Source organism: Branchiostoma belcheri, unplaced genomic scaffold (assembly GCF_001625305.1).
Source record: "Branchiostoma belcheri isolate BF01 breed outbred unplaced genomic scaffold, Haploidv18h27 scaffold301, whole genome shotgun sequence".
In the NCBI taxonomy this organism is placed as follows: Eukaryota; Metazoa; Chordata; class Leptocardii; order Amphioxiformes; family Branchiostomatidae; genus Branchiostoma; species Branchiostoma belcheri.
Genome location: NW_017803912.1, coordinates 138764 through 157562, shown reverse-complemented (window position 1 = coordinate 157562; position 18799 = coordinate 138764). Strand labels below are relative to the sequence as shown.

The window sequence follows — 18799 nt, the reverse complement described above, 5'->3', positions numbered from 1 at the left end:
CACACATCTATTCCACTACAGACAGTGGTGACATAGATACAGGATGAGGGGATATACAGAAAGATATAGATACATAGGTTGGTACAATGCACTTAAAAACAATGAAATAATTTCCTTCCGATTGTATTACGAGACGGTTTTTATGCATACCTACGTGGTCGTTCATACTAAAAAAATGGGTCTACACAAAACTAACTGATTCTGGCGGGTTTAATGAATATAAAATACCATAGGCAACTCGCCTTCAGTTATGTTATAAAAGACTTCTTAAACATATCTGCCACGTGACTCGCAGGCTGTCAACACAACGAACAGTCACAAAACATCGAAATCAGAGTTTAGCTTTATAACAAAAATTTTTAACGTTGGAAAATACAGGCATAAACTGCGACTTTGGCAGAACGACCAAAGGGAGCTTTTGCGACAGGAGAGAGACCCGCGGTCAAGGCTCCAAACCCCCAATATGAAAATAAAAACCAAAGAATCGACAAAGAAACTACAGGGAAGAAACTCAACATATAGCTAATACCCAAGGGAATCGTTCAAGGCCAAGGAAGTTGCCTGACTTAGGGTGACAAGCTCATGAATGGAATAAGGTAGGGCACCTCGCCCTCCAATTTTGTGGGCATCCGCCCCTGACACCACGATAACACACCAAAAGTGCCGGGAGAGGTGCAGGCTCGAAAAGCCTAAACAAGTTATTAGATTTTGGTTTAAAATAATAATATCTACAGAAACAATCTAAGTTAGAAATAGAGTCTGGGGGATATTTTCTATGAGGGTTTGTGTCATAAAAATAGCACATTTTGTGGGCATCCATCCCTGGCACCACGGTAACCCACCGAAATTTCGAAAGTGTCAGGAGGTGAAAGAAAAAACAAATTTTTATTTTGAGGCTAACGCCTTTAGGATGGCCCCCGGATGTTTTTGACATACAAGAAATTCCCGTAGTCAGAGAAATGGAAGCCATCCTGCTGAAACAAGGAAGGCAGGAATCGGTCAATAATGCGCTGGTGGCTCCAAAAATGGAATCTTCGCCATATCGTGAGCACAGATGCCACATCGCTGTTAGGGGGGCTTCCGCCATGACTATAAAAAAAAAGGTTCGAAAACTCACCGCAAAATAAGCCCAAAACGCTGCACAAGTCACAAAGAACAAATGACGGCCGCCTCTCCGCAAAGGGAAGCCCAAAACCGCTGCACGAGTCACGAAGAAAAGGCTGCATAAGCCACGAAAGGAAGCTCAAAACCAGAACCGCTGCACGGATTTTTTTCTGACCGGCCACTACCGTGGTCCGTTCGAGTGGGCCGAGAAATTCTGAAAGACGCGGCAAGTTAGGAGCATGTCTAGATCTGCACTGCGATTGGTTATCGCGGATCTAATTTACACTGTGATTGGCTAAGACAGGTCGTGCCCCGCCCGTGCTCACCACGTGATAGAAGCCCACTTGTTCATCACTGTTGCGCAGCATCAATTCATGACCCCATAGGTATTTACATAAAAATCCAATAAGTGCACGTGGTTGCTGAAAATAACTTTCGCGTCAATTTTTCTCATTATAAATGATCGTTAGCAACTTTCTTTCAAATTTCAAAAACGAGGATTTTCTAAGACGACGTAAGAAGAAACCAAATATAACAATTTTCGGTTTATGTGTAGGTGGATAATGAATGACATTCCACACACTTCCTTATTGTCAATATTTCATCATTTCATCAAATGATCGTTACTTTTCTCAGACAAATTTGCCACGATATAATATAAAAACGCAACTTGAAATTGGTACAACACTGAAACGATAAGCAGTTTACGATATGAACATTCAGGTAGCCGTCAATTTAAAGGACGCATGAAGGAGCACATTGAAGTCCAATGAAACAATTTCCATTCATATGTGTAGGCGGAATATGTTAATGATTTGTGAGGAATTAAATCATGTAACTTGAACCTCGGTGCCTTGCTAAGGTCTGCGTGATCCAATTAAAAGGCTATTCATGATGCCTGGAATACAGAACCCTGTATTTTTGTAAGGGGTGTGTGAATTTCTTTCTTTCTAGCCCAATGACCGGTTAAAAACAATGGTATTGTTACAAATATGTAGAAATATTTTGGAATTCTGATTAGAACGTCCAAACGAATTACAAAACCAAGGACATTACGCTCCTTCCAGAAGAACTGTAGCAAATCTAATTAAGTTTTCCTCCATGCCATGCCATGAGCAGCACTGTGCAGCAGCATCCTCTACTGACCGATTTCAAAAGTGCACCCTGTTCTCTGTTTGGGTGACGCGATCAGCACCAAGGACAGGAATGCTTATGACGCTCAGTTGCTTTACACATGGAATGCTTATGTCATCCAACTGCTGTACACATGGAATGCTTACATCATCCAACTGTTCCAGGGCTCCCTCATAAATTGGTAGGAGAGAACAACAGTCAAGCAAATATCTGTGACTTTTTCTTGTTAAGCTCTGTCCCCCATAGTGAATCTGACGAATAATTATGCATAAATTCTTAGTAACTGCATACCAATGATAACTCAGTCTGTACACTCAAAGATGTCCATTCACACTGTATATTTCACGTAGAAAGTTTGGCTGTCATAAATAGATCTTAAAATGTTCCTGTTGTAGATGTTGGGTCATCTTTGAGTAGTAGAAGTATACATATCACAATGTTTCTCATCAAGACATTTTCATGTTCAATATTGCGCGTGAAACATCTTGGAGAAATATTGTTCTACTTTCCTGAAAGTTTTGTTGGTGTTTAAACGCTCAGGTACTTTATGAGTGGAAACAAGTGTTTGCTGTAAAATTGGGGAATTGGACATTCTGAGGAAGCTGCTTGTGTAAGGGGTTCGTTGTTGATCGTCGTGGGATTTCCACCTCCGAGCAGAGTAAGAGCGAGACAAGAAAAGAAACGGACACAGAGCACAAAAAAAGACGTCCGTACCAAAGACTTCAACTCAAAAACCTCTTGTTTATTCTACGAACGTCATCGAACGTAACGTATACGTACGATCTTAACGTCGCCGTTCGAACGTCCGAACGGCTTACCTAATGCAACATCTAAATACCTTTCCTACACTTGGACGTTTATGACGAAAGTGATTTTGTTAATTTTTCTCCCGCCACCAGATTTTCTGCAAAAGCATGCATGGCTTTACAAACATAAAAATATTAACACCCGGTCAAATGTATGTAGACAACTTCTTCACCAAAAGCATATAGCCTTCTTAGTCTAGATTACCTGGTCTCTTTCGTGAATTATTTAACATAACATGTTTAACATCATCACGATTACATACCAGACATGTAGATATTTCAACATTTTTTTTAATTGCTACTAAAATTGCATATCAAAGCTTAAGTATAGTTATGCACCTTTCTTTAATGAGCTGAGTAATATAATCTCCTTTCCGGTCCCGTCTAAGATACTCAAAAGAGTAACAAGTTAACGTTATAACAAAGAAGGTAGAGTAACAAGGTAACGTTATAATAAAGAAGGTAGAGTAATTATAACAAGGTAACGTTATAACAAAGAAGGTAGATTAACAAGGCAACGTTATAACAAAGAAGGTAGAGTAACAAGGTAACGTTATAACAAAGAAGGTAGAGTAACAAGGTAACGTTATAACAAAGAAGGTAGAGTAACAAGTTAACGTTATAACAAAGAATGTAGAGCAACAAGGTAACGTTATAACAAAGAAGGTAGAGTAACAAGTTAACGTTATAAAAAAGAAGGTAGAGTAACAAGGTAACGTTATAACAAAGAAGGTAGAGTAACAAGTTAACGTTATAACAAAGAATGTAGAGCAACAAGGTAACGTTATAACAAACAATATACTAAGTACTGATAAAGTATAGATGATAACACTTCTGGCACACAAAATATTCACATATACATTTTGTACACATCTGCAAAGGGCAGATGCCTTATGATTGGATAAGCCACCATTTTTTCTAGCTTAGCGTCTGTGCCCTTTTCCTGTCATGTGTCTTGTCTTTTTTTAAGACACTGAAGTGACATGGAATATGCCCTTTGGTACATTGAAGTTTTCCCTAAACATTTCTGATAGTAACATACTTCACCAAATTAGAACAGTACAATGCTGTTACAGGAATGAACAGTAAATGTCACGGTTACAACACTTACGCTTGCTACGTCACAACCGAAGCATTCAGGTTGGAAGACTGATGCCGACACAACCACCAGTGGTAAAAACAGTCTGGGTTGCACCATAATGAATTGCACTTGGAATTTTGGTACAAAGATGCCTGAGTTGGTAACATTGCGTTGTCGTTCACTGAATTAGTATTTTGGAGGGAATATCTCCTCGCATCTGTACTCCATCTCAGGAGAGTAAGGGTACAGGTTTCCCGAGGAGTTTTCCTCTCTCTCGAGGTTTTTCAACTCTTCCTCGAAGAAGAACTTGTCCTGGCCGAAGGCCGGTTTGAGCTGGTCTAACCAGGTCGCCTTCTCGTCGTACTGAGCGTGGAAGATCTGGTGCGTCCACTCTGGGTTTCTGGCCTGAAAAACGGAACACAGGAATGTCATTATGTATGACAATGGACGGTTTGTATTCCACTAGATATCAATGTGCCAAATGTGTGAAATGACGTGTACAAATCAAAGTTACAATCTATTAGAAACACTCGTCTCAAAAATACTGTTGAGGCTGTATTTGTTATTTTTGGTCACTCGAGATATGTTTTCGTCTTTTCCGGGTCGATGTTTTGGAGTGATAATGAAATAGCCCACATTGAGATTTTACCCACAAGCTTATATAGTTATAAACCTACTTGTAACATCTTCAGCACGAAGACCTTCTCGCCGGCGATTTCGGACACGCCGAGTACGTGAACTTTCCCCGGTGTGGCTGACATGGACGGCCCGCGCAGGGTACGGCCCAGTCCCGATACCGACGAGAATGCCTGGTTGTATATCTCCACTGCTCTCGCCAGGGGGACCTGGTCATAGAACACATCGGGACACACTAAGCTTTATCATACATATTGATTGGCTGTGGCATAATGAGGTTCCTTCTGTGTCTATGAGCTAAGCCTTCTCCAGGCCTAAGGGGGTTGGGATCATAGTAGAATTCTCCAGGAATCATCCAAAGACAGGGACTGACAAGCCAGGGGAGTTGGTTCACTATTAGGGTTTCATTTGCCCCTCGCGCGCAGGCAAGTGAACTCTACGGTGGCCAAACTCCCCTGGCCTACTAGTTTTCCTATTTCAAGGATTAAGGCTCAATTTTACTGTTTTAAATCCGTGTTAGTCTGGTGGAGACTAATCTAAGATAGTAACAGGTGTCAAGATTAGATAACGAAGCTAGGTCATCCATTTAAGGCATTCCATACTGGGTCGACTATATTGAGGATATCCCAGCTTAAGCTTTTTTATCGGGGTTTCTTTTTTGCACTGTAATCAATAATGTCCTTGCTGGAATCTTTCTTTGGGATGGGTCAGAGTACACAAAAACACCTTTTAGGAAAGTAAACTGTGCTGGGGTAAATGAAATAGTATCGCTACCTCGAAGTAGTGCCTAGCGCCCGTGTCTCTCTCCACGAACATGTAGTACGGGATGACGCCCAGCCGGGTCTCGGTGCGGACCAGGCGGGCCCAGGTGGCGGGGTCGGCGTTGACGTGGTTGACGAGCGGCGCCTGGGCCCGGATCACGGCGCCCGTCATTCGCAGCCGCCGGATGGCCTCCTGCACGGTCGGCGTGGACAGCTCCCGTGGGTGGGTGAAGTGGGCCATGATGGCTAACTGTCGACCTGACTTCACCACCTGGGAAATACCGGTTCAGAAGTGATGGGTCATTTGCTCCTGATGAAGGCCCCTTTTTTTCTACGGAATATATTATAATTCCTGGCCCTGCACTTGTTTGAGACTTTTTACAGAACATTTCTACGTAGAATACTTCATAGTTCTTGGCACTTTGTTAGTGTATTTAGAGTATATGTTATATATCGGGCTGGTAATACTCTCCAAACAGAAGTTTGGGTTTTTGTCGTGTTTTGAAGCTTTTTACCGGGCTGTCTTTTTCGCACTAGTGTCTTTTTTTACGAAAATTGGTCTTTTGCCTCACCTCTTCAAATATGCGCAGCAGATCGTCCGAGTCTGTGTCGGTGACGTAGCGGTAGGGCCAGTAGGCCAGGGACTTGGTGCCGATGCGGACGGTGGAGAGGTGGTCCAGACACGGGTCCTTCAGCAGGGGCAGGATGTACCCGCCCAGCCGCGCGGCAGACATCACCATCGGGTCCCCTCCCGTCAGCAGGAGGTCACTCACATGCCGGTTCTGAGGTTTATATGTAATAAATAGCGCACATTTAAACACAGTATAAAACGATTAACGCAATATCAGCAATACGACTGCTATAACTTAGAATGTGTCTTAGAATGTGCATATAAAGCTTGCTGTCAGATATATCACAAACTTCAGACATTCAGACCGTAAATACAACAATCTATTGCCATCTATTTTTTAGCCCTGGATCCAATACCATCGTCTAAATTTGTAAATGACATAAATGTAAATAATATTGATTTATATCGTAATATTGATGATAAAATGTCTTACCCGCCGCAAGTAGATTTGCAGCCGTTTAGAGTCATCAGACTGGAACTGTTGGGGACTAGAAATGTACAAAAACATAACTATTTGCAACCACTTACATCAACAATGTGTAGTTGTTATTTTCCACTAAACAATTGGACAAAATTTTTAACGATTTAAACCACACACGAACACAAATACTAGTATCTACATTGTATATAAGAAATGAAGAGTCGTGGCCTGTTTAACGTTGGTCAGTTTGGTACATGTATGTTGCTCTGTGTTGTCCGTAGTATAGTCTCAACCTTATGCCGCAATATATATAGAGACGGAAGACGGTAACTTTCTATCTTGCTGCTCTGATTGAAACCGAACAAGTTGCCGTTTTGGAGGTTCTCCTGATCTTTACTTACCTGCCGACAGACGTGAACTGTGCCCATCGGAAGCAGTACGTGCAGTAGGCGTGACAGAACTGCCCCTCCGCCGGGAAGAACAGGACGGTTTCCCGGTACTTGTGCTGCAGGCCCGGGAGAGGGAGCCCGTCCACCCGGGGAACGTTCAGCGTCTTCTGCTGGGCGGGGTGCGGGTTCATCTCTTTCCGGATCCGCTCGGCTTCCCGCTGCAGTACCGTGCGTGGAGCTTTGTTCTGCAGCAACCTAGAACAGGAACAACCCAACAAGCCTTGTTGAGCAGAGGTCTTCTCTCAACGTTTCTAGTACTAAATTCTAGCGGAACAGACTGATTTGGTGTTAACAGTCATCTTCATTTTTCCTGGTTTTCCCTGATTGAGCTAAGTTCTAGACTAGTTCAACTTTTAACAACTCACCATAACGTGTGCAAGAAGATGTTGAAGACAAGCGACTTTCACCATCCCATTCCTTTTTCTATGTAGTATTAACAGAGTTTCACGAGCTCGAGCAGAGAAAAGGTTTAGACTATTTCTCTTTGCTTCATTCTACATTTCTCTTTACATGTAAGTCAGTAACTACGACTATCGGCAACAACTATACTGATTTCCCAGGCTAAAATACACTGAACTGTACAATTCATTAGCAGTACAGTATCATGATAAGTTCTCTATTGCCGACTTGGGCGTTCGTATGCTGGTTCTTGTGATGTTGTACTTGGTTGGTGAACTGCGTTGATTTACATCTACACTTACATCGGAAGTATTTCATCTTCTTCATAGGACAGATCCACTATAACCCAGGTTCATTGCCTGAGGATACTTCTCTTGAATTTTGTAAGGCTTGTAAGTTGTATATGATACATGCACAGTACATTTATAATAAAGAGACAGGTGTATTCTTTATCCCGTACAGAATAGTTCTCAGAATAGAATTTAAGACTAGAAATTGGCATAAAATCTACGTTATGCTGTTGCACTTGAAAAATGCCAGTTTTTTAAATAAGTTTTTGAATCAATTAGGACCAACAAAATGGAATAAAAAGATTTGCAATATGTTCAGACATGCTCAGTCTGATATGTTTTGCAAAAAACCTGATGATTATTAAACATTTCTCTTTTCTAGAGCGCATTTATCAATATGCCGTACACGTTATGTAAAATTCATAATTAACACATTGCAATTAACTTATCTCCCTGTACTAAAAAGGATGGTTATAGAACTGGCCATTTTGCATGTTATGCAAGGTACATCCATGTATGACACAAAATATGTGTTTTTATGTTGCTTGTCGTTTGGGTTAATATGGCTGATGGCTTACAGTTACCTGTCTGTTTTGTCCGAGAAAATGTGTAGGGTCCCTTGCTCGGTAATAACTTAAAATAGAAAAGCAGTGGGTGCATATGATTTTTGAAACAGCTGAAGATGCTGAAAACACAGTAGCCATTTCAGTCTATTGCTGTAATTTTATGAAATAATGTCAAAAAACCTCAAGGGTGTAGTGTCCGTTGCCATGTATACATATAGTGTTCGTTGCCAAGTATACTATATAGGTACATTAATGAGATTTTGTTGCAATTTTGAAGTAATTTTGTCATTTATGTTATTTCTGTAGCATTTTGTCAACCCCTAAATGACAGTTCTCGTGAGATTTGGTGTTCTTGCCATGTACTCGAGATGTAGTGTCCGTTGCCGGCTACATCTGAAATGAGCATGCCAAGTTTCAAAGAGCACAACTTTTGAACCAAACGTCTCTATCCAAAAATTTAAAAAGTGCAATGTATGGCAACACTAACTAGTGTGATTTTCTGCACTGAAAGTAGAAAAATATAAAACTTGAAAAATTGGCCCAAGTGCAACCCTTTGGCGCACCCTGATCTCGGAATAGCCGATTGTAAAGATGTATCGACAGAATGGAAACATACCGTGGCCGACAAGGACACACCTGCGTCGTCTGCGCGCACACCTGCGTCGCCTTCGCGCACACCTGCGTCGACTGCGCGTATACCTGCGTCATCTCTGCAAAGAGCTTCCTCGTCTGCGCACGAATACCTGCGTCGTGTCTGCCAAGAGCTTCCTCACGCCTGCACAGAAAGAGCTTCCTCGTCTGCGCACGAATACCTGCGTCGTGCCTGCCAAGAGCTTCCTCACGCCTGCACAGAAAGAGATTCCTCGGCGACCTCGCTGCGCGCAACGAAAGCTCGCTGCACGGAAGAATACGTGTCACCCCTGCCTTGTTGAAGAATGGACGGTCCCCTATTACAGGTCAAGGGTCACACCACCTAAAACAATTTTATTCCCGTCTTTTTCTGGGATTTTGTTGTGTCTGTCCCGTAATAAAATCACTTTTATTTTTATTCAACGTGTTTAAAATCATTTATTGCAATAGTGACGTGTTTACTAAACTAAAGTAATCATGAACAATTCTATTATACTGCAATTGATAAATAGTGCAAGGGAGTAAAGATGCAAGGGCAAAGACCGGTACCTCTATAGGAATGGTACACCCAATATAGTGTTCCCTATCAACCTATTGCCACCCCAACAATCCAACATGCACTGGGGAATCGTGCCTGCTAACACATTTCCCCCCTCAAGTAGCCTCAGAATGTCCCATTTCAACCCGAGTCAAATTCTCAAAGGCTTTGCGTTGGTCACTCCGCTCCCTCGCCATTAAACTGATTCTGCTCCCTCATGATTTTAAACACGTTGATAGGGTATTTTTTATGAATGAATAAAAATAAAAGTGATTTTATTACGTACGGGACAGACACAACAAAACCCCAGAAAAAGACGGGAATCAAATTGTTTTAGGTGGTGTGACCCTTGACCTATAATAGGGGACCGTCCATTCTTCAACAAGGCAGGGGTGACACGTATTCTTCCGTGCAGCGAGCTTTCGTTGCGCGCAGCGAGGTCGCCGAGGAATCTCTTTCTGTGCAGGCGTGAGGAAGCTCTTGGCAGGCACGACGCAGGTATTCGTGCGCAGACGAGGAAGCTCTTTCTGTGCAGGCGTGAGGAAGCTCTTGGCAGACACGACGCAGGTATTCGTGCGCAGACGGGGAAGCTCTTTGCAGAGATGACGCAGGTATACGCGCAGGCGACGCAGGTGTGCGCGCAGACGACGCAGGTGTGTCCTTGTCGGCCACGGTAGAAACATCTTACTGCTTGAAGACAGCTTTCAGCTGGCATCAGGGATCCACCGAACAGCGTTCCCCGGCTGTAAGGTGTCGGCTCCCAATACTGCAAACATACCAGGAGGTAACCCACACCGTAACATCACACACTTCGCGCTGCACAAGGCAAGAGCAAGAAGACACAGAACAAAACCTTACATGCCCTAAAAGCTAGTTCTGACGCCTAGAGGGGCTGATTGACAGCACGTTTCCATTGCGGACAAATTTCCTAGTCTCTACCAGACTAACAACGTGGGTTTAGAAATCAGTAAAATTTAGCCCAATAGAGAGAATAATTTGCCTGCATGGGGAGTTTAGCCACCAAAGACTCTCTTGGCAAATTATTACCCCTTTTTGACGAATTCTATGATCATTATATTAAACCTTCGTAGGAAGGCCTGGTGAAGGATATTCTACCAATTTCCACCCTCAATGTTGACAACCGAATAGGGTGTTTGCATACTAGTAGGTAATATCCTATGAATATAGATAACCACCGTCGCCATTTTGGTGGGTGTGTAGAACCAAGATGGCGACTCAGGTAGTGGAGTTTGTCGTACTACTATAAAGGTCTGATACTTCCTAAACATGTGCAAGACAACAAGCGGACATGTTTAGGTACACGCCACATTTCTCATATTAATGACTCAGCAAATGTCATAGCTTTAGGTCAAGTTGGCTATCCCTTCGTGGACTACGAGTTTGTTGTACCCTTTAAACCCACCAATATGGCGCACGCTCCTTTAAGCCACACCCACGTGTGATTGCACACACATCCCATAGAGTATTCAACCCATTGCGAATCATTATACATAATGTACAATCGTCGTTTGTTACGGCCTGAGCTTTCTAAGCATTGTAATCTTGGCAGCGTTGGTGCATAATGTCCAACGTTTTTGACACAAGTACAGCCAAACTTTACATGTCATTACTTCATTTTTACAGGATGCAAACAGGTGGGTGATATTCAACCCCTCTGAGGCTAAGCTCATGCTACATACATCCACAAAAGGAAGTTTTAGACATACTATCTCCAGTGACTCGGAACAAAAGTTACATTGAACTTGTATCTGATTTTACTTGTGTAATTCGTTAGGCCTCGTTGAAGATGTCTTCATGACTGAAAAATCTAGTATATCAATGACGGATTTGAAAAAAAAATCATTTTCCTTCCGATAATTTGATCTGTCCAGTTAGAATTAAATAAAACGGTTATTAAATAATATTTCTGTAGGTTAGGTACTTTACACGGTATCTATGTCAACAAACGCCGTCATAGAAATAAAAAATAAAACAAAAGAGTTTTGTCCGCAAAGAACAATAGAAATATTTAATCGCAAAAGTGTCTTAGTTTACAGACGTATACTAGTATATAGTTCTTCAGCATGGTACCCATCCCTCCAAAAACTCATCATGTACTAGTATTTATCTAAGAAAATATGTAACCACCAAGGCCTCTTGACACAACCCTAATGCTGAGGTCACATTTCCAAGCCGGAGCCTGGCCGGGCTGTTTCGATTAACGAAAAATCAACAATTTTGATCAAGAATATACACAAATAGTTCCATTGATGATATTTTTCAAGTGTTTTGTGCGTTGTTGTCTTATATTTTTCGTCCCAAAAGACTGCCACGCCGGGCCCCGGTTTGGAAATGTGACAGTAAGCATTAGTTAGAAACAACATGTACTACACGCAGAGTAAACTAACATGACACAGAATTTTTACTCACTTGCTGATTCGCTCCAGTGCCTCAGGCTTGAGCATGTCGGGCTGCGGGAAGGTCAGTTGGAAGATGGGGTCCTTGGGCACGTTGGACCAGTCGATCAGCTCCTGCACCACGTAGTTGTTGGTGCGCATGGGCAGGACCGTGGCGGCGGCGACGTACGGGGTCGGGTCCAGGTGTTTGGCCGCCTCGGGCAGGTACGTGCTCAGCACTGACGGGATCTACACGGCGGAGAAATAATAGCCTCCATAGCATGCCAAAAACTGGGGGGTTGGGGGGGTCTTCAGGAGCTCTTATGTGCTATTTTCTGATTGTATATAGACAACATAGCCGGTCTGGTTGAATTACCCCCGTTTTTTTGTAAAGAAAACTGGGGGTTTGGGGGGTCTTCAGGGTCTTTGGTAGCTTTTATGTGCTATTTTCTGATTGCATATAGACAACATAGCCGGCCTGGTTGAATTACTAGTACCCCCATTTTAGAACTGGGCTAATCAGAAAACAACCGAAGACCACCAACCCCCCTGTTCTATGAGCCTGCTACGGAGGCTAGAGAAATAATCGGTTCTTTGATGGTAAATATTAAGTGTCATAGAAGCGGGAAGTTGTTTTTGAGAGCGTGAAAGATTGCTATCCTTTTGGTGGTTTTCATCGACCATCTAAAATTGTTTCCTCTAGGGTCGACTGAATACGTTTTTGCAAACCCAGGTAGAACTTCCACAGTGCGCTTGTTTTCAGGTAGAATAGCACCTATGCGAGACTAATAAGGCTGCACTTATAAAGTCAAGGTCGACTTAAAGGTCGTATTGTGCAGCTTTTTTGATGACGAATAATGTTACATAAAATGTGTCCCCTTCCTTGACCACGTTACACTTTAGTCGTTTTTGCTTCGTATTCTGCGGGCAATAATGAACTACACTGTGTAACAGTTCGTCTTAATCTAAATACTGTGCCTTTTTTAGGTCAATTTGGCTATCCCTTCGTGGACTACGACTTTGTTGTGGATCTCGAGAGGTGACTTTTTTTTTAATTCCAACATGTAATCACCAGACGTGGTGACGGCACACTCAAGTTTTTCAACTTATATTAATTTTTTTTTCAAAATTTTATTCATCAAAAGCAAACATTACATTACGCCAAAAAAAACAGTTACTCAAACAACTGGATATGGTTTTGAAAACGTCAAAATCATATCCAGTTGTTTGAGTAACTGTTTTTTTGGCGTATCGTATTACCTGGATGTCTAACCTTCATCAACAAACATTACATTACATACATGTATACATAAATACAAAGTTTACAAGTTACAAAGAACATGTTTGTACATTCTCTTGTTTACTAGTTTGTATATACAGTATAGATCTATTGATGTGTATTTGTCATTGTTTCTGTTATTACACCAGTTCTTAAATATGACATTCTTTGCAATACTTATTAATAAGTTGATTATTTCGTATATTTCAGATGAGTTCAAATAATTTGTTTTGTATCCCAGTACAATTTCTCTTAGATTTACTATTACAGTACATTAAAACACATAATATCAATTGACAAAAGTTTCCCCAGAAATTTGTCAATCTTTTACACCTTAAAAACGAATGCTCGTAGTCTTCTACACAATTACATACATTACATGTGCTCGACATATTTTTCCAAACATATAAAAAATTTCCACAAGGTAGTATTTCATGCAATATTTTTTAATTAATTTGTGACACACGTGCTCCCAATGCAGGGTTTGTTTTGGTTCTGCCACACGTCTCTCCACCTCAATTCACACTCGAAAAATCTTTCCCATTTTTTCTACGTATGGTGACACGAATTTTTGTTGAACAAAGTTTTGATACAAATCAGAGGTTTTAATAGTGTCTACAGTTTTTACCTTTTTTGCAGAAACAACATACAAAGTGGGCAATATTTCGACTTTCTTCTTTAATACATTAAAATTCTCACATTTCCACTGTTTAGGTATAGCTTGTTTTAGAGTCAGGAGCTCACAAGCCCAGTTTTTCTTCATTATCAACTTCTGAAAACAGGTCTCATCTGATATAAGTTTACCATCATGCAATATGTCCCTTATATAAATAAAACCAGACTTAATCCAGTGGGAGTAAAACAGGGGTTTACTTTTTGACATCACATGTCTGTTCCCCCAGATAACTTGGTTTTGAATGTCATGTGCTGTATGCGGTTTTAAACAAACAACATTTGCTTTTTGCCAAGCAGCAATAATCTGTTTGTAAAAAAGTAGGTAACTTGTCCAAATATTTTTCTTCAGTCCAGTTCATTTGAAAGGCTAGGTTTACACTTCCCATCACTGCTGACAGGTAGTGAGAAGGTATACATCTCCAGGAGCCACTACCATTACCTAAACGTTTGGCCCATGAGGCAAGTAGGGCATCCTTAACACTGTATATATCCAACATTCTAAGTCCACCTTGGTTGTTAATTTCCAATTATTTGTTTTTCTTTTTATTCTATCTCCCCCCCCCCATACAAAATTAAAGAAGGCAGTATTGAGCTCCTTCAATATACACAAGGGAGCTGGCAAAGCATTCATAATATATGTTACCTTAGCTGCTGCTAAGGATTTTACAATAGTGATTTTTCCAAAAAGAGTAAGATTTCTTTCTCTCCAGGTGTTAAGTATTGTTTTTATCTGTCTCACTTTGTCTTCCCAGTTTAATTTCATTAGACTTTTACTACAATGACCAAAGTACACTCCCAGAGTTTTTATTGGTATTGAAGGCCATGTAATTCCCCCTATTTCTTTCTTTTTGGTCTTCCATGTACCTATCCATAACCCTTTTGTCTTGGCATTATTTAAATTGGGTCCAGCAACACATGAAAAAGATCTAATACACCTTAGTGCTTCATATAATGATTCCTCTGTTGACAAGAATAATGTAGTGTCATCTGCTACTTGGCAGAGTTTGATCTCTTCTTCATCAATCTTTATACCTTTAATATTTTTACTGCTTTGTATGCTGTGGAATAACATTTCAGCTACAAACAAGAAGAGCAAGGCACTTAATGGACAACCTTGTCTTATTCCTCGTTGGATTTGGAAGCTAGCTGTCTTCCAGCCGTTGTTAATGACTGACGCTATGCAGTCAGTGTATATGGTTTCAACCCACTTTATGAAGTTATGACCAAAGTTAAATTTTTCTAGTACTTTAAATATGAAATTGTGTTCTATCCAATCGAATGCCTTTTCAAAATCCAAAAATAAGACCATTCCCTGCATTTTGTCAGTATCACAGAAGTCTATGACATCCTGGATTAGTCTGATATTTTGTCCTATAAAACGCCCTTTAATGTATGCACACTGGTCCTCATTAATTAGGTTTAAAAGAGGTTTAATCCTATTAGCTAAGACAAAGGCTAAGATTTTATAGTCAGTATTTAATAAGCTTATGGGCCTCCAATTTCTTAGTTCTTCTTCATCCCCATTTTTTAATATTAGTCTTAGCATGGCTTTTCTGAAAGAGAGTGGCGACGGCACACTCAAGTTTTTCAACTTAATATATTAATGCCGCCACCAACACAGGGGACAAATACATGACAGGACAATACTCATTTTCACCGGAGCGAAGTGAGGAAAGTCGTGTAAAGTGCCTTTCCCAAGGGCACAAGATCGGTGGCATGTCAGGACTCGAACTCGGGACTCTAAGTTCCGAGTCGCGTACTCTGCCGCTACGCTACACGACCCCACAAGGTAACTTGCGATAACCTTGCAGACGGCTGGAGGTGTTAGACATGCCTCACCGAACCACATAAATGTCTGACAGAAATTTTTAAATTCTAACATTTTGAGTGAGCAGAACTAACCGTTCTTGTGTAAACAGATAACGTAATGTTACAGAACTAACTGGCACAAAGGCGAAGATCAAAACCCACTTTATGTTGCTCCACAGAAACATGAAATGGGCCGGCCATGATTTAAGTCAGCATAACCACAGCTCAAAATGCAGCTTTTGTTCTGAATAAGTTAAATGCCTACGGGCTGTTGATTCATCAGCACTTACTGCAATCAGTCTACTGTGTAATCTCCTAGCAGGTCTTGAAGGCCTTAGGGGAGGGATATCTTTTTTTTTTTTTTTTTTTTTGGTGCCGTGCTGACACTCGAAGAGTGAGTGCAAAAATAGTCACCACCAGACTCCTTTGCAGGCTGAACCAGATTAAATAGTAGAAATCCGCCTAAATAACTGGCCAGGGAGTTGGCCGGCCATTGATGGTCCAATTTACCTGCACGTACTACGCTAGCAAAGAAACAGGAGCAGGAAAACAGGAAACAGGAAACAGGAAAACATACTGATTTAGCCTCCCAACATCTGTTTGGAGATTACCAAACTTACTGTAGTCGTTCTGTGACGTAATATCTTTTGTGCCCTTTCAGTGGGAGGCAGTTTGGCATAGAAAAGGGTAGTTAGGAAAACGTAAAGAAATTATCTTCCCGATCCCAAATATCTGCTTTGAGATTAACAGTTTGGATCGCTCTGCCTTTTTCTTCATATTTCTTGGACACCTTTTTGTTGTAACTTACCACAGATTCCTTGCAACCATCACACGAATCGTAAACAGTATTTTTTTACATTGATTACACGCCTAAAGCCTTGCAGGGACAGGGTTTTCTAAAGTGCTGTGTCTGGATCAATCCACGCACCAAATTAGGAAAATTAGGTTACGTCACACAGGCCAGCTGACGAACAATGGCGTTCCGGTAATAAAAACCCCGGCATAGACGAGACTAGAACGAATGACTCATATTTAAAGCAGACAAGCTACCCCTGAATTCCAGCAAATAGAAATTACCTGAACTTTGGACCATCGCATCTCGATGAAACAACAAGTCACTGTTTCATAAAATATGACACTGGTTGTACATGTACCAAGTTAAACACCCCTTGTTGTTCTTTTCATGATCGGCTTAAACCACAATAAAATCATAAAACATTAAATACGTACATATTAAAAGTTTCTTGAGATTTTAGTACATGTACACTACATAGAAAGACACATATTAACCTACCAAGCTCCGTGTGTAGAGGCGGAGCCGGTTGTGATTCCGCATGGTCGGGTAGACGGTCGGCTCGAAGTCCTCGTCTTTCTTCTCGGAGACGGACGTCAGCGTGCTTTTCAACCGTCTGGCGGACCGCGGACGGATCCGCAAGAGATAGGCAGACAGAGACGATCGAAGCATCGTTCTTCTGTACAAACACAACAAAGATCTTGACGCCCACCAGGACTAACAAAGGGTAGTATGATCCGCAGAGCTGTTAGTGGGTTTTACATGTCAAGTGTGTCACCTGCTAGAACTTTGGCATGGTAACTTGTGTAGGCTACACACGTTACATACGTGTTGATGATTATTTGACCTCGCGCGTGGCTCCCCATGAAAGTGGTGGAATTTGGCATTGGATACAAAAACATACTTCCTTTCTGTAATTTTGTACCTCCATGGTGCCTGAAGCAAGTCGGCTTGTCTCTTTCACCCGAATTAACATAACAATGGACAATCTGGGCATGTCTCCACTTTAACTGTGATATTTTCTATTGTTTGCCCAGGTAAGACACATTTGAGTTAACGTCAACGCTTCGTAGCTCTCTCAACGAAAGTATGGTGACCTGACTATCGTTATTTTTTTTTTCTGTGGGTGAACTTTCTGTAGTTTTGTGCATTCACGGAGCCGCTGTTGCTTTTCACCTGAATGAACTTAAATAAAGAATAATCTGGGTACGCCTTCCAATTATCTCCACCTTAACTGTGACGTATACAGTACTTTTCCATTCAATCAAAGAACTTTCTGTCCAAAATTTAGCATTTTTAAGCGTAAATGCTTTCAGTTAGAAATCAGAAGATCGAGGTAGTCAGTGAGAGAAAGTTTTTCTAACATTTTAGCAGTTATTGTATCACATACTTTGTGAAACACAAAACGATGTGTGATAGCCTTCTAAATATTTTGAGTAGTCATCTACAAAGATTTTAGGTCTGTACAGTGACTATATTCTCACCTGGGGGCCACAAATACAGCGTCAGTGTTAGAGATATTTCAGTGCTGATCCGCCTTGAAATCACTTCTGCACGAAATGACGCCGTCAAACTTGTTTGTCCTTTATAGGCTTATTGTGACTCAAACAATCGGAATGTCAAAGATTCACCTATGACATGGGACCGGCGAGGCCTTGTTCATATGAACTCCTGACTGCCCACAGTTGTTAGGGCGGGGGTCATAAAACCCTGCTTGTGTTAAGTCAGGCTAACGTCTTTCCTAGAATGCAACAATTAATACAGCCACAATTCATTATAACTTATTAACCACCTAGGCCTACAGCACTACATATTATACTATCTTAAAGTCTGTCTAATTTCTCTAAAATTGCAAAACTATACTCTTCTTTCTCTTATTATACACACATTTTTTTTTTACTTCTGAATCAGTTTGCCACAAAACAGCCTCCAAATCAGGATTCTAGGCGGTTTTTCTTTGCTAATCATGAGCTGTTTTCTGGGGGGTTATTTTGTGCATACTATACCAATGTGAGTACGGATGTGCCCTGTTGGTGGCCTCTTTATAAACCAGTCCATCCACATAAGGCAGTACGAGAAGGTCGATGCCATCTCATGGGTAGGGGAGCGCCTTTACACACAGGTTAGGATACCATTTAAATTTCACGAACATGCAAATTAATGTTATGCAAATACGACGTATAGCTACCAAAATGTCTGTCTAGGAGGACTTTGTGAGAAAAAGCACAGGAGAACGTAAGAGAATGGAGGAGATTATGCGAAAAAGCAGAAAAATGTAGGAGAAAGTAGGAAAACGTGGGAGAAATCCGTAGATCACAAGAGAAAGCAGGAGATCGCAGGAGAAAGTGAGATTGTAGGAGAAAGCAGGAGATCGCAGGAGAAAGAAGGAGATTGCAGGAGA

The 18799-nt window shown here is 41.3% G+C and overlaps 1 protein-coding gene across 1 annotated transcript; it reads right to left on the bottom strand.

Annotated features, from left to right (window-relative positions):
- Window positions 1-4311: 4311 nt before the first annotated feature.
- Window positions 4312-17070, bottom strand: LOC109474333 (putative L-lysine 2,3-aminomutase aq_1632). Its single transcript, XM_019774621.1, has 8 exons — window positions 16900-17070; window positions 11877-12091; window positions 6976-7218; window positions 6587-6641; window positions 6095-6304; window positions 5536-5793; window positions 4803-4970; window positions 4312-4530 (listed from the first exon to the last, which is right to left on the bottom strand). The coding sequence occupies exons 1-8, from the start codon at window positions 17068-17070 to the stop codon at window positions 4312-4314; spliced, it is 1539 nt and encodes a 512-aa protein (XP_019630180.1).
- Window positions 17071-18799: the final 1729 nt, after the last annotated feature.

Excerpts from the sequence above, each read along its gene's own strand:
- LOC109474333 (XM_019774621.1), bottom strand. The coding sequence starts at position 17,070 with ATGCTTCGATCGTCTCTGTCTGCCTATCTCTTGCGGATCCGTCCGCGG. Across the intron at positions 7,219-11,876 it reads GCACTGGAGCGAATCAGCAA|GTTGCTGCAGAACAAAGCTC; the intron begins GTGAGTAAAAAT and ends TTCCTGTTCTAG. Across the intron at positions 4,971-5,535 it reads GCGCTAGGCACTACTTCGAG|GTCCCCCTGGCGAGAGCAGT; the intron begins GTAGCGATACTA and ends TTCTATGACCAG.